We start from the raw sequence: 14,951 nt of genomic DNA on the forward strand, positions 1-14,951 counted from the left end.
AAGATAACAAGTAATTCAAGTTAATGCGTTATCATTTATCAACTATCAACTATCAAGTATCAAATACAATAACATTACACATTAAGTATTCAAGTCAACAAGTGATCGAAGTTCAAACTATCAAAGATTCAAAGTAATAAATTGTTAAATACTTAAATGTCTTCAAAATTTTACAACCATAAGAATTAAGAAGATTACAACTTACAACTTACAAGACTAAGACTAAAAATGTCAAAATTACAACTTACAACTTACAAAACTAAGCCTAAGAGTATGAGAGTATGACTGTATGACTCAGCATTCTGCATCAATTGATTCTGAACGGTGGCCACATATGACTCCCAAGTTAATCCATCACTGAAGTATGTCACATATCGGTTTATATGGAACTGATATGTCTCCATGTCAGAATACTAAAGGAGCACTTTGGGATAACCGTCAATCGTGGGTGGGTGAAAGAGCCATTGTTGTTGAGTATCTAGGTAGGGGTTTCTAAACCACTCAGTTAACAATCCACCTTCACTCCCATATGTGTACTCTCCAGGTGCAGGGTCTTGAGGAATAGTATGATCTCCATAAGAAGAATACCCACTGTAATCTGACCCGGTGTTGTGATCCCTGTAGTGGTACCCGGATGACAGGCAAGTGTCCAAACTCTGCTATTGTGAATCACTCTGACCATGATCTAGGCTCATGCTTCCCATGTTCAATTCAAGATCATGCATGCTCACATCATCATTCGGTTGCCCCTGCCCTTGGTTTGATATGCTCTTCCTACTCCTAGCATAAGTCCGAGAGATAGGGGAACTGTGGCTTGCATGTGTCGGATGACTCGGACCTGGTGGAGGTGACTCCCTTTGTTCGCGCTGACTTCCACCCGAAACACGACCAGCCTGACTGCCTCCATGACTCGAACTCAATGGCTGACTTGGGCCACTTGGTCCTCTAGTATCATCGGCATCATCTGAATCCCCACTACTAGTTGTCACCTTAGTTGTTTCAAATCGACCAGGTGGCTCCTCAAATGGTACAGTTGGTCGTCCTTCTGATGCCGCTACAACAGCCTGACCCTCATCAGAAGATAAGTGCTCAGCCACAGCATCTGGGCCCATAGCAGCAACAATGGTAGGATACGGCTACCCTCCTGGCCCATCCAGCACTAGGCCACCTTGATCCCTAACCCACTGATATATGACATCATCTTCCTCATCTTCTGTGGGGGGCTCGTGGAATACATCAATCAACTCAATTGGTTCACGATTGTCGTCATCTATATCATCTTGTATGTGCCCTACTCTTAATCACATGTTGTAATGCACATACACTAAGTCCTTGAGCCTCTTACTTTCCAATCTGTTCCGTACCTTACTATGGATGAACGAGAAGGTGCTCCAGTTCCTCTCGCAACCAGAGGATGAGCAAGTTTGTGAGAGTACTTTAATTGCTATGTCCCTGAGATTTGGCGCACTAGTTCCATATAGCACCCACCAGTCAGCTGCATAACCAAAAATATGAATGCATTAGGCAAGTAAATCTTTATATTTATATAATTTATCAATTATCATTTATAGAGTTATAGACTTATAGACTTAATGACTTATAGAGTAGTGGACTATTTACCAGGATCAGTTTTTTGCCTAGTTGCAATTGCAGAAGGCTTTCCAAAACTCCCAGAGGCATCCCTGAACTCCCTGATCTGTACACCAATTCTTCAATTATTGTATTGTGTATATGCTTAATGCACTAATGCAAGAAGAAACAATTGAATAAGTTCTCACCTCTCCATTAATTGTCCCTTGCATGACGGGATTTGACACAAGCTTCTCCACCACGTCTTGCACCGCAGTCATCAACTTTACATCAAGCCCCAAATCATTCTTGTAATGGTACTTTAGGTTGAGGTAGTAAGCTTGCATTGTGGAAATAAAAAATTTGGTTAGTGACTTAGTGATTTGGTTGTTTATTTGTTTATAAATTATAAGTTATAACTTATAACAAATAAATAATGTAAATTAAAGTATACAACAAAAACTTAAAGACTTAAAAGTGACTCACCAGCCAAGTGCAAAGGATGCATCAAGTGCATCTCCCATCTATTATCGATGATCCTCTCGTAGGATTTGAAAGAGCTAGGGGCAGCAGCTCTAACCAACTCTTTCATTTGCTGGAGGGCAGCATATATGTGGGGCATTGTGGGCTTCTTCTCCGAATCCACCATCCTTAAAACAAACACAATAGGCTCTATAATGCCCAGTGTCCTATTCAGCTGCCACCAAAAGGAATCATCAGCAATGGTTTGTTGGGCTAGTACTGCATTAAGATGGTTGGATCCACGCCAACCAAACCACTCCTCACTTGCAAACATGTGCCGAAGACCCACCACTTTCTTCTGGAAGCTTTTCAAAGCTACATAGTTGGTGGCGAATCTAGTCAAGCCAGGTCTGACTAGATCACCCTTACAGTGGTTCCTCATCATCTTCAGCACATAACAATGGTTATAAATAAAATTACTTACCCTTCTAGCCCTCTCAACCATAGTATTGATTGACTTTCTTTTCCCCAAGTCCTTCAACATAAGATCAATCGAATGAGCTGCACATGGTGTCCAAAAGAGGTGGATCCTGCTGCTCTTCTTCCTCATCAACATTTCACCAGTTTTTTTGAAGTTAGCACCATTATCTGTGACAATTTGAACAACATTCTTTCGCCCTACCTCGAGGACCACCTCCCTAAGAAGCTTGTAAAGGTAGTCAACATCTTTGATCTTATTTAAGGCATCCACTGACTTAAGGAAGACTGTCTTTCTATTGCAGCTTGCCGTGAAATTAATGATGGACTATTTAGTAGGACTACTCCATCCATCAGCCATCACAGTAACACCATATGTACTCCATTTTTCCTTCAATGAACCAATGTATTCATCCACCTCCTGCTTTACCTTGGGTAAATATTTATTCATTATTTCCCAAGCACTTGGGCCTTTAACCCCTACACCTGCCCTAGCAACTGCATTGATCATCCCCTGATAGTATGGTGTTTTGGCTACATTGGCTACAATGTTGTTGTAGAGCATGAATTTGCTGATTGCCAACCTAGCTTCCTCCTCCCTACTGCCTTCTCTACCTCCAACAAACATATATGGAATGCTTCTTTGATAGATGTCTTGTTGGTTGAAGAGGGAGGGGTCTTGGTCAAATGTGGAATTATAATGTCTAGTCTTCCTCCTCCTCCTTTCGGTCCTCTCAGTCCTCTCAGTCTCATTTCCCTGAAAACTATGTCTAGGTGGCATGGATGCCCCTGACCCCGAACCACCTGCTCCCCTTGTCTGTTTATATTGCCTCACACTCTCAGCATGTAAGGATTGTCTGCTAGCTTCCATTGCAGCCTTCATCTGTCTCCATTCGGCGCATGATTCAATACCCATAACCCTCCTCCTCTCTTCTTTGTCGCTTAACTCCTCATCAACATCAAGAATAGGTCTAGATAGCACTGTGTCCTCAATTTCCCTTTGCTTTTGTGCCATCTCATCTTTTTTTTGTTTCCCTCCCCTTAAAGTTGCTGCAATTGCTTTTTGCACTTCATAAGGAACCTTGGGACACTTGGAAACATCTTTGTAACCACCAGCCAAATGTTGCTTTAATCTGGTTGAACCACCAGAATTCAAAGTCTTGAGGCAATACTTGCTTCGGGATTTATTCTTGTCAGCAGTCAGTGGATCCCCATGTTGCCAAGCAATGTCCTGAGTCCCACTACCAGTGCCGCCACTCCCACTAGTTGCCATTTAACATTCAAATGTATAGCACTGAAAGTCTGAAATACATACATGAATGTTCCCAAATAATCATTAGAATAATTTTTAGATACATAAAAACATGTAAAAATAATTTATAAAACAACAAAACACACACTTTCTTCTAAGATAACATATATACAGTGCTCAAACAAACATGTTTGTATTTTTAAAATAAACTACATAATATGAGAGCATCATTTAAAAAAAAAAACAGATAAATTTTTTATAACATATTATTTTTTTATAATATTTTATGTAAAAATAATTTATAAAACAACAAAACACACACTTTGTTCTAAGATAACATATATACAATGCTCAATAAGACATGTGTGTATTTTTAAAATAAACTAAATAATATAAGCATCATTAAAAAAAAGAAAAAAAAAAAAGAAGATAAATTTTTAATAAAATATTATTTTTCATAATTATTTTATTTAATTATTTAATAAAAAATAAAAATAAATACAGCAAGCATGATAATCATAATATTAATACATGAGATTGTAGCCCTCTAAATGTAGTTAAACATAAATAATAATCACATTCATATCATAAGTATTTATTTATAATCTTTAATTTTAATTTTTTAGATAATATATTTTTTAAATACGAAAAATTTTAAAAAATAATAACAGAAAATTAAAATTTTTTTCCAGGAAAGTGTAGATCAAAGCTTGATCATCAACATATATTTATACCACACTTATTCAATCATTGTAGAACTTTGTATTTGAAAAAATTCAAATTTGGGGGAAAATCTTACATTTCTTGAAGATCACTTGAAATAGACTTGAATCACTTGAAATATGCTTGAATTTGTTGTTGTAGATGAGTTGATGATGTTGCTATGTTGAATCCCCAACAAATTCCGGCCAAAATTTGAGTTTTCCGGCAAAAAATGGCAACTTAGCGAGAGAAGGGCTCGAGAGAGGCGAGATATGCCTCTCTTGAGCGAGACAGGGGCTTTTTAAAGCCCCTAAAGCAGCCAAAAATTGGCCGTTGGCGAGATCTCGCCAATATCTCGGCGAGATCTACCATCTCTCAGATCTTGCTATGCATAAATAGCGAGATATCTCGCAAGATCTCAGCGAGATCTCCCACCATGGTTCCGCCATTCATCCTGAGGGTATAACACACTTCATCCGAATGGGGTGTGTTTACTTCCGAGGGGACCCCTCAGGCTATATATTCTCCACAACAACGTATAATAGAAATTTATCAGCTTAAAAGTAGTTGTTTTGAAAAAATTTGACCTAACCGCTTTGGTCGCCTTATTGCTGCTTAGGCGCTGCTTTGTTGCCTAATTGCCTAGGTAGAACCCCAACCGCTTTGGTCACCTTGACAACCTTGCAATAAATTACTCAACACTGGTATGCTAAACATGTTTTGCAAAAATTTATCATCAAATCCAAACAATGTTTTTATCGGTTTGATGTTTTGATTAATTAAAATAAGAACTTTATTTCTTGTCAAATCATATTGATATTTCAGAGATTATAATAAAAGAAATTTTCTTCCCATCATTTTGTTCGATATATGATTCTTATCAACCATTACCAACAATGAAATACAAGAAACTTTAATTATTATAGGACCTAGCTCTAATCCTATATGATCTACTTTTACAACTGCTGGCCTTCTCAAAGGTCTCAAATTATTACTGCAGCCTCATCAAGTAAGTCAGTTGCAGGTTTTTTAATAAAATCCCAGTCGCTGCCTTAATTTGCCTTACCCCTTGAAGACAGCAGTGAGGGAATTATATGGACCAAACTGCTGCCCTCTTGCTTCCTTCTTCTATGACTTAAAATTAAATAAAAGGCTTTACCCAGTGCTACTTTGAACCTGTTCTCCCCTGACCTAAAGGGTTTTCTTTGGGACCTAACCTTGCAGCAGAACTGGGTTTTTTTTTCTTTCTTTCTTTTTTCCTTCTCTTGCTGCTGTACCTTAGCAGGTTTTGCATCCGTTCTTACAATCTCTTTAGGGTTGTAATCAATATCAGAACAGAATTTTGGATTGTAAATTCTCTCTTTTTTGCAATATGTTCCTAGGGCTGTATTCAGGAATCTGGACAAGCATCAGTAAAACAGTTCAGATCTTTATAGGTTGTAATTTTCCTTTCTGTGGCCTAGTTACCTTAAAAGCCGGTTGTAATTCTTTTCTAATTATTACCCATATACCATTAGTCTGAAACCCTAAAATTGGTAGATGGCTACATTGGAATATAATACAACAGCAGAACCTATAACTACTACACCTGACAATCCTGACAAGAATGACTACCAGCCCCTTGGTTCCCTCTGACAATCCTAGATGGGTCACACTATCCAATGTGGTTAGGATCTGCCTAAATTACTATAACTAGCAGAGGGCTTCTAGGATGTGTTACAGGCATTGCTGTGAAACTAAAACCTTGGATCAGCACAAGATTCATGGTTTGCACATGACTCTTTGGTGGTAGTCTTTTTAATGAGATATATGGAATCAAGGTTACACCACACTTTCCTACTATTAGACATTGTTGCTAGTGTTAAGAATATTTCTCAATACACATGGTAAAGTTGAAAATAGGGCTCAAGTCTATGAACTCCTCAAGAAAGTTCATGAAACAAAACAGAAGGAGATGACAGTCTTTCAGTACTGCATCACTTTGAGTGTATTGTGGCAGAAGATAGACCACTATAACACCTTTCAACTAAATAATGCTGAAGACATTGTAGCCTACTGCAAGCACTTTGATGAGACCTGAGTATATAATTTCTTAGCATGACTTAATGTTGAGTTTGATCTTATTAGGTTTCAGTTTCTCAGCTGAGATCTTTTTCCCACCTTAGAGGAATCATACGCCTTTGTGCATATTGAAGATTGTCGTCTTGCTGCAATGCTCCCTTACTTTACACCTGAAAGGTCAGCCCTTCAGACTAAGACTGAAAATAGTATCGAGGCACCAAAGTAAGTTATCAAAGGTGAACACTATGGTAAGCCATAGCATACAAAAGAAAAATGTTGATGAAGCACAGGAAGCCTGCAGACTTCGAAGCAAAAAGAAAGGCTAGTTGTGGAAAGAATTGGGGAAAGACTGAAGCTGACTCTGCACCTTCTATTGCAACTGTCTCCAAGCTCTCCAACAAGGAACTACAAGCTTTTTTCCGATTACTATGAGCTGCCCCCACAACCCCTATTACATATACGGCTGCCTCTGCTACTTCTGGTAATCATAAAGCCCACTCAGGTATTTCTAGCCTGCCCTTTTGTGCTTCAACTATATCAAACTCTTGAATTATCAACCCTGAGGCTACAGATCACATGACTGGTTCTTCCACTCACTTTCATCAATATATCCCTTTGTTTAGAAAAGACATAGTCCTATGGCAAATGGTCCCTCTCCTTTATTTTTGGGAAAGGGTCTATTTGTTGCTCACTTGCTCTTCCATCATAGCCCTATCTCCTTACTTGGGGTTTAAACTGCAAAATTACCTTCTTCTTCTTCTTTTTTTTAACCTTCTCATTGTGTTCTTCAGTATCTTGTGACAGAGAGGATGATTGGATATTGTAAGCTGCAAAATGGTTTCAACCTGCAACTTCTTCACCAACACCTCATATTCACTCAGTCGCCTCAGATATTGAACATCTCCGTTAGAGGCTTGGTCACCCTCTTATTAAAACCTTTCCTTCCCTTTAGATATATAAGCAATTGTAGTAAAGAGGAGTTTCTTTTTTGTGTGGTGTGTATTTTTGCTAAACAATGCGCTCTAGTTATTCCCATCTAATACTACAAGTGACCATCCTTTTGATTTAGTTATTTCCTAATGAATAGGGTCCCCACTCGTTGTAATTCTATTTCTGGTCATTTGTTGTTTGTAGCCTTATTGACTGTTAGACTTAGCCACTTGGGTATACCTATTGTGCCATAAGAGTGAAGTCTTTGAGTGCTTCCAAGTATTCTTGAAGAGGGTACAAACCTAGCTCGATGGCATCAAAGTGCTCCATACTGATAATGGCAGGGAATATATGAAGCACACTTTTTCAAGCATACTTGGTAGATCATGGTATTCTCCTTCAAATCAGTTATGTTGATACTCTTGCTTAGAATGGCGTGGTGGAAAGAAAAATGCAACACTTGTTGGAGGTTGCTTGTGCCTTGTTGGAATGTTCCATCAAAAATTGGAGTGATGCTTTTCTCACTGCCACCTATCTGATTAATCGTATGCCTTCTTGCATTCTTGAGTTCAAAGCAGAATTTGTCCTCCTGGGAAAGAACCATTTTTGCTTCCCCCTAGAGTGTTTGGCTGTGGCTTCTACATCACAATCATCATCATACTAGCAAGTTTGATCCATGTAGCATTTGATGCATCTTTGTGGGATATTCTCCTTCTCAAAAGTGTTATGGTTGTTACTGTCTTCCATCTCGCAAATTATGTTTCTGTGGATGTCTTGAAGCCTCATCCTATTATACCTTGACTCTTTTCCACGGGGGGGGTGGTGGGGGAATATTTCTGGTGAAAATATGTCGACCGACCTAGAAGTTTTCCAACAATTGAAGATGATATGGGGCAACAACCGCAGAAGCCACCTGTAGAGTAGTCACCCACAGACTAGCCATCTACTGTGCAGTCAAAGCAGCTGTAGACAGATGAGCCAAAGATGCCTAGTGAGGGGGAGACCTAAATTCCTAGTAGAGGTATCTCGGGACAAATGAACAATAGACTCTTGGTAACAGTATTTTAAAGTCATACTTTCACAAACGTCGACAAGAGACCACTACCAAAGCCCCTTTACTACTACTAGAATCCTCTCCAAAACCAGAGCCTGGATCTCCACTTGCTTCATCCCTCGATAGATCCTTCTCTTTGACAACCCATAACCTTTCGTAAGGGTGTTAGGAAATGCACATAGTTTGTCTCTTCTCTTCCTTCTGCGCCTATCCCATAGAAGTGGCAAGAGGTTTATGCTGATCCTATGTGGAAGGCAGGGATGTTGGAAGAAATGAAAGCACTTGACAAAAATAAGACTTGGTAGCTTGTCGTTCTTCCTTCAGGCAAGATACTTGTTGGTTGCACACAAATGTTTGTTGTGAAGTAGAACAATTATGGATCTATAGATCAATATAATGCTAGACTAGTTACTAAAAGATTCTCCCAAACATTTGGGACTGACAATAAGGAGACACTTGTTGCAAAGCTGAACCCTGCTAAGAGTATTACTTACATGTTCTATTAACTTGGGATTGAATCTTCAACAGTTATATGTAAAGATTGCTTTTTTTACATGGAAAACTAGAAGAAGTCTACATGGAAACTCCTCCTAGTTTCTCTAGTAACAAGACCTAGGGAAAAGTTTGCAAACTCTGACGTGCACCATATGGGCTAAAGTATGTTGGATATTAAACAAAGTAATGTTGATCACACCCTCTTCATCAAAAGAAGTCCTAGGTTACTATTCTAATTGTCTATGTTGATATAGTTGAGATAAGCAACGATGGTTGAGAAATACTAAAATTGAAAAAAGAATTCCTGAATCATGTGTTTAAAATAAAAGATCGAGGATAACTGTAGGGATTAAAATCGCTTATTGAGCTGAAGGCATATTTCTATCTCAAAGAAAGTATGTCCTAGACTTGTTATTTGAAACAGGCCTACTAGGTTGTCATCCTTGTGATATTCCTCTAGAAGTTGCTACCTAGATCAAAGACAAAGAAGGGGGGCATGTTGATAAAGGCTGTAATCAATGACAGGTGGGAAAACTAATCTACCTATTTCGTACACAACCTGTAGAAGTTGCTACCTAGGTCAAAGACAAAGAAGGGGGACTTGTTGATAAAGGCTGTTATCATTGACAGGTGGGAAAACTAATCTACCTATTTCATACACAACCTGACATTGTTGCTGCAATAAGCATCATGAGTCAATTCATGCATGATCTGTATACCAATTATATGTTTGCCGCCTTTCGAATTCTTCATTATTTGAAATAAATTCCAAGCGAATGTGTTCTCCTATCCCCACATAATCATCTCTATATTGAAGCTTATATTGATGTGGATTGGGGAGGTTCACATGATTGGAAGTCCACCTCAGGATACTGTACTTTGGTTGGCGTGAATCTGGTTACTTGGCAAAGTAAGAAGCAAAATTATAAGATTAAGTGTTCAAGTAGAATTTCAAGCTATGGCTCAAGGGGTTTGTGAATTGTTCTAGCTTCGTGGTCCATTGGAAGATCTGAGTATGCTAGTGCTCCTTCCTATTATGCTCTATTATGACAACAAAACTGATATAAGCATTGTGCATAATCCAGTGCAACATGACAGGACAAAGTATGTGGAGATTGATAGGTATTTTATAAAAGAGAAATTGGAAAGTGGCATAATCTGTATGTCATTTGTGAAATCTGAAGATCAAGTAGCCAATGTATTCACTGAAGGACTAGTTAGAAGAATGTTTCATCTTATTTTTACCAAGATGGGCATGTGTGATATCAATGTCCCATCTTGAGAGAGAGAGTGTTGTGAGAGGGATTAAAATGCCCCTTTATCTGGTGCTAGGTAGCACTTGCTATATAATAGAGAGGGACAAATTCCCTATCCTAATCATAGCAGGAATCCTTCTTTAGATCTGTTTTTCTATATTATTTTTCCTAATATACTTCAGACTTGTTTCCTGTTTACTTTCAGACATGTATTCCGTTTCCTACTCAGAGTAGGTTTGCCTCTATTAATAAACTATGAACACCCCATTGGGCACTGTAAATAAACACAGTTCTTTGAGTAGTAATAAACTCTCTATGTTTAACAACAAAGATTTGTCATTTGTTGGTTCTGTTTTGAACTGCAGTGGGTAAGGTGCATCTACTTATCAGATTGGTACCAGAAACCCTGTATTCCTGTTCATTACATGGTTAGGACTCAAAAGAAGAATTTAGAGAGTACCCTTTCATTTGTGTGATTACAGATTTACGGGTTATTACTACTCTAAACAGCCAATGAGATCCCGGTCAAAACTTGAAGGTTTCCTCAAAGAACCCTCTTCACTTATTTGTCTCTACCTGACATTTATTTTTGGAAATATCCTCGTGCTGGCTTTGGCTCAAATATTAGTATGATTTATTTGTCAAATGGATTTGTGGTTCTCCAAGTATTTCCTTGTTTCTTAACCTTTTCTGACATCACAGGGAGCAACAATTATTGATCTATCTGTCACTATAACATTAGCTCCAGATTACCAGTTACCAGCTGGTGCAATTGCCCCTCCTGCAGTAAGTTTCTACTGCAAAGGGTGGTTTTCTTTCAGTGTATTTCTTTTCGCTATATTCCTGACTAATTTATAGTTTTTTCTTTATCTCCTTAGCCAAAGGAAACCAAAGCTACTGGTAGTGCTGAAACTGCAGTACAAAAGGCAGAAGATGTTGTCAGCAGCATGCTTGCAAAGGGTTTTATCTTGGGCAAGGATGCCCTTAACAAAGCTAAGGCCTTAGATGAGAAGCACCAGATCACATCCACAGCAACTTCCAAGGTTTCTTCCCTGGATAAAAAGATTGGGCTCAGTGAGAAAATAAGCGTGGGCACTGCTGTTGTCAATGACAAAGTCAAGGAAATGGACCAGAAATTTCATGTTTCTGAAAAAACAAAATCTGCTTTGGCAGCTGCTGAACAGTCGGTCAGTACTGCTGGTTCTGCCCTCATGAAAAATAGATATGTACTCACAGGGGCTTCATGGGTAACTGGTGCCTTCAATAAGGTTGCCAAGGCAGCAGGCGAGGTTGGGCAGAAGACGAGAGAGAAGGTTGGCATGGTTGAGGAAGAACAGAGAAGAGAAATGGTGAATTCATATGCTGAGGTATTGTCTGAGTCTCCAAAAGCTGAAGATGGTGACAAGCATTCCAAACCTGGCCCTGTCCCTGCACATGGATTGACCCTTTGATTGGTTAAGATTCTGTAAATATCTTTGCTTATCTATTGTGATTCTATCACCTGTGATGTTACTTTGCTTTGTTTAATTTTCGAGTACTATATGTAGAAGAGGCTGCGGCCACTGTGGATTTGATTGCTATAGATTATTTTATTAACTTGATTTTCTTTTTATATCTTACATTCCATTTCAGATACTTGGTGATCATCTTTGAAGATACATACATTTGTCACGGTTGATTGGTTGTGTGCACTGGCTCATCCATGATTAATTCCTCCGAAGGTTTGCTCGGAAAAAAACTCAGAATTGCGAAGTACAAAACCCAACATTATTCAAAATTCCTGAAGCTTTTAGCTTTTTTTCTGTTTCTGGTACCTATTTCTACATCATTTAATCTTCTTTCTGTTCCTAGAATCTATGATCCTATTCAAGCTAATGTCAACAACCAATCGTATGGAGGAACCCACTATAGTTTCTTCAAATTAAACTCAACTTTGAACCAAAAGAGTTGGTATTCAATACAGAAATCTGATGAATGTTTTTCAAACCATATTGTGAAATTCCTATGAAGGAAAGGGGCATCTATTAACATCAAAGTAATGCGTGAGGATACTGTGCGGATAACTTTTTTAGTGTTTGTTTCCGCTCTTGTTACAAAATCTTTTAGAATTTTTATTTTTTGAAGACAAGGGGACCCATATATTTTATTGTTATCTGTTTTATTTTTTTGGTAAGAAAGAAATTCATTTAGATAAATGATATGGATTACACGAGTTCGGTATACACACACGGACCTGTTTGATAATCCACATATTTGTTTTTTGGTAGAAGTATCTCTAACAATTTAAGTTACATAAAAAGGAACCTCTACCTTTTTATATTATAGATAGATAGATGATCGACTATGTGAGACCATTCGGCTACTTTTTTTTCCCACATTTTTTTGTATTCTATTCTGACCTTCTCATTGTTTCAACTAAACATTCAAAAGCCTTATCCTGAGGCGCCATGCGCCATCTTTTCTTTCTCTTAGCCATAGAAGGCTATAGTTTCTTATAATAAGTATCCACTCAATAAATACTAAAAAGAAAAACGGTATAAGAGCCAGTCAAGCCTTGAAAATCAAGGTAGGTCTGGCCAAAGGTCTCTCGCTTGATGAGGGACGATTCCAAAGAATCATAGTGTTGGGTTTGGGTGTCTTGTATTCTGGAGGTCCATGAAATTATGGTTTTAGATTGTATTTGGAATCATAGTGTTGGGTTTGGGTGTCTTGTATTCTGTAGGTCCATGAAATTATGGTTTTAGATTGTATTTGTAATTGAAATAGGGTTTGGGTCAATTACTAGTACTGGGGTAAAATTGTAATTACATTGGGATTAGGGTTTTAGGTTTTCCTATAAATAGTCTCCGTGGGATAACCTATAAGCATTAATCTCTGTAGGAGATTGGGGAATCAATCCTTTTAGGGGATTGGGGAACCCATCCTGAGGATAAGGATGAGGGGCAAGCAAAGGGTAGCACTTTGTGGGTAGCACTTTGTGGGCAAGCAAAGGGTAGCACTTTGTGCGTGTGATTTTTCTAGAAATAGTGGAACTCATTTTTCTCTCTGATGGACGTAGGCAGGTTTTTATCGAATAATGTTAAATTTCCCTTGTGTGCTTTGCTTGTGTTCTTCTCTATTCGTGGTTGTGCATCCATTATCCTTAACAAGTGGTATCAGAGCGAGGTTCGTTGGATCGTCGCCGGAGGTGTGCGAAGATCCAGAAAGAAGAGGATAGGTACCAAGAGAATGGAGAAGGCTTCGACGAATGATCGAAGGTAAGATTCTTGATCTAGAATGGTGAATATAAGAATGATCGAAGGTACGATTCTTGATCTAGAATCGTGAAGTTATCTTTTTATTTCTTATGATTTGAGCGGATCAGCTCAGAGAACTTAAAATAAAAAATTAAAAAAAAAAAAAAAAAAAAAGAAAAAAAAAAAGAAAGAAAGAAAGAGAAGAAGGCGATCTTGTTTAAGATCATGGCCAAAAAAAAAAAAATTGTACGGTCAAGGAGGTTGTTGACCATAAGAAGAAGAATTTTTTTTTATTCCATGATTATTTTGCTTTGAAAAAAAAATTGAGAAATTGAAGAAGAGTGAGTGGAACGTGGGAGAAGAATCGTAAAGGGAGAGAGAGAAGAAAAGAAAAAAGAAAAAAGGGGGGGGGGATTCGGTGGGAAAACGACGGAAAAAAGAAGAGGGAATTTTCTTTTGTTTTTTTATTATCGGATCATATCGTACATATTGTTTCCACATGATTTTGTGCGAATGTTTTTTGTATGAAGTTAAGCGTTCCTAAGGTTTTTGGACGTTCCAGACTCAGTGGATGTGACGGATCAAGGAAATTTCGCTCCGTTGGTATTGATTTTGTGAGTTTGTATGGAAATCAATGGTGAGGTTCTTTCAATTGATTGATGGGTACGAAAGCCACATATCAGATAAATTGTACAGGCTTACAGGTAGTGTTGAAACAGGTGGAGCTCCAGTTGACACTTTGGCAAGGGGTACAAGTAGATAGAATTTGCAAGTTGTTTAGGCGCAAAACAAGGGCAAATCTGGAAAGAAGCGAGTGACTTTTGCTTTGGATTGGGTAAGTGACAGTGATCTCTCGGAGCCGGCTGTGACAAAAGGAGAGATGGAGCCACGTCACGTCGTATAGTGGTGATGAGCTATACAGGACACCCCAGGTGGGGGTGTGAGCCATGCTGGTTTAGTGATGGCGATAACAAAAACATTCCTGGAGAGGATGTGGGTCATGCGTGTATAGTGGCGATGTGCTGTACGGGACACCCTAGGTGCGGGGTGTGCACCATGCTGGTTTAGTGATGGCGGTAACAAAAGCATCCTTGGAGGGGATGTGGGCCATGCGATAAGGTGTAAGGTGTGGTGGATACATAGAGACGGGTGATACAGAGAGACATCATCAACGGTTTTCTTCAAGGTGGTTTGCAGAATTCAAGCCAAGGTGGAGATTGTTGGGTTTGGGTGTCTTGTATTCTGTGGGTCCATGTAATTATGGTTTTTGATTGTATTTGTAATTGAAACAGGGTTTGGGTCAATTACTAGTACTGGGGTAAAATTGTAATTACATTGGGATTAGGGTTTTAGGTTTCCCTATAAATAGTCTCTGTGGGATAACCTATAGGCATCGATTTCTGTAGGAGATTGGGGAATCAATCCCTGTAGGGGATTGGGGAACCCATCCTGAGGAT

At 38.6% G+C, this 14,951-nt stretch overlaps 1 protein-coding gene across 2 annotated transcripts in view; it reads left to right on the plus strand.

The window, feature by feature from the left end:
- The window catches only part of LOC149012144 (binding partner of ACD11 1-like), a 45,331-nt gene extending 32,948 nt beyond the window's left edge, over positions 1 to 12,383 (plus strand). Inside the window, exons 4-6 of one of the 2 annotated variants that reach the window (XM_089160034.1) lie at positions 10,961 to 11,044; positions 11,137 to 11,723; positions 11,891 to 12,383. In XM_089160034.1, coding sequence (XP_089016160.1) covers positions 10,961 to 11,044; positions 11,137 to 11,709 — 657 coding nt within the window. In that variant the 3' untranslated portion in view covers positions 11,710 to 11,723; positions 11,891 to 12,383. The other variant, XM_089160033.1, reaches the window with a different exon arrangement.
- Positions 12,384 to 14,951: the final 2,568 nt, after the last annotated feature.

This window comes from Hakea prostrata, chromosome 6 (assembly GCF_041222555.1).
Source record: "Hakea prostrata isolate BN-2017 chromosome 6, UWA_Hpros_2, whole genome shotgun sequence".
NCBI lineage: Eukaryota > Viridiplantae > Streptophyta > Magnoliopsida > Proteales > Proteaceae > Hakea > Hakea prostrata.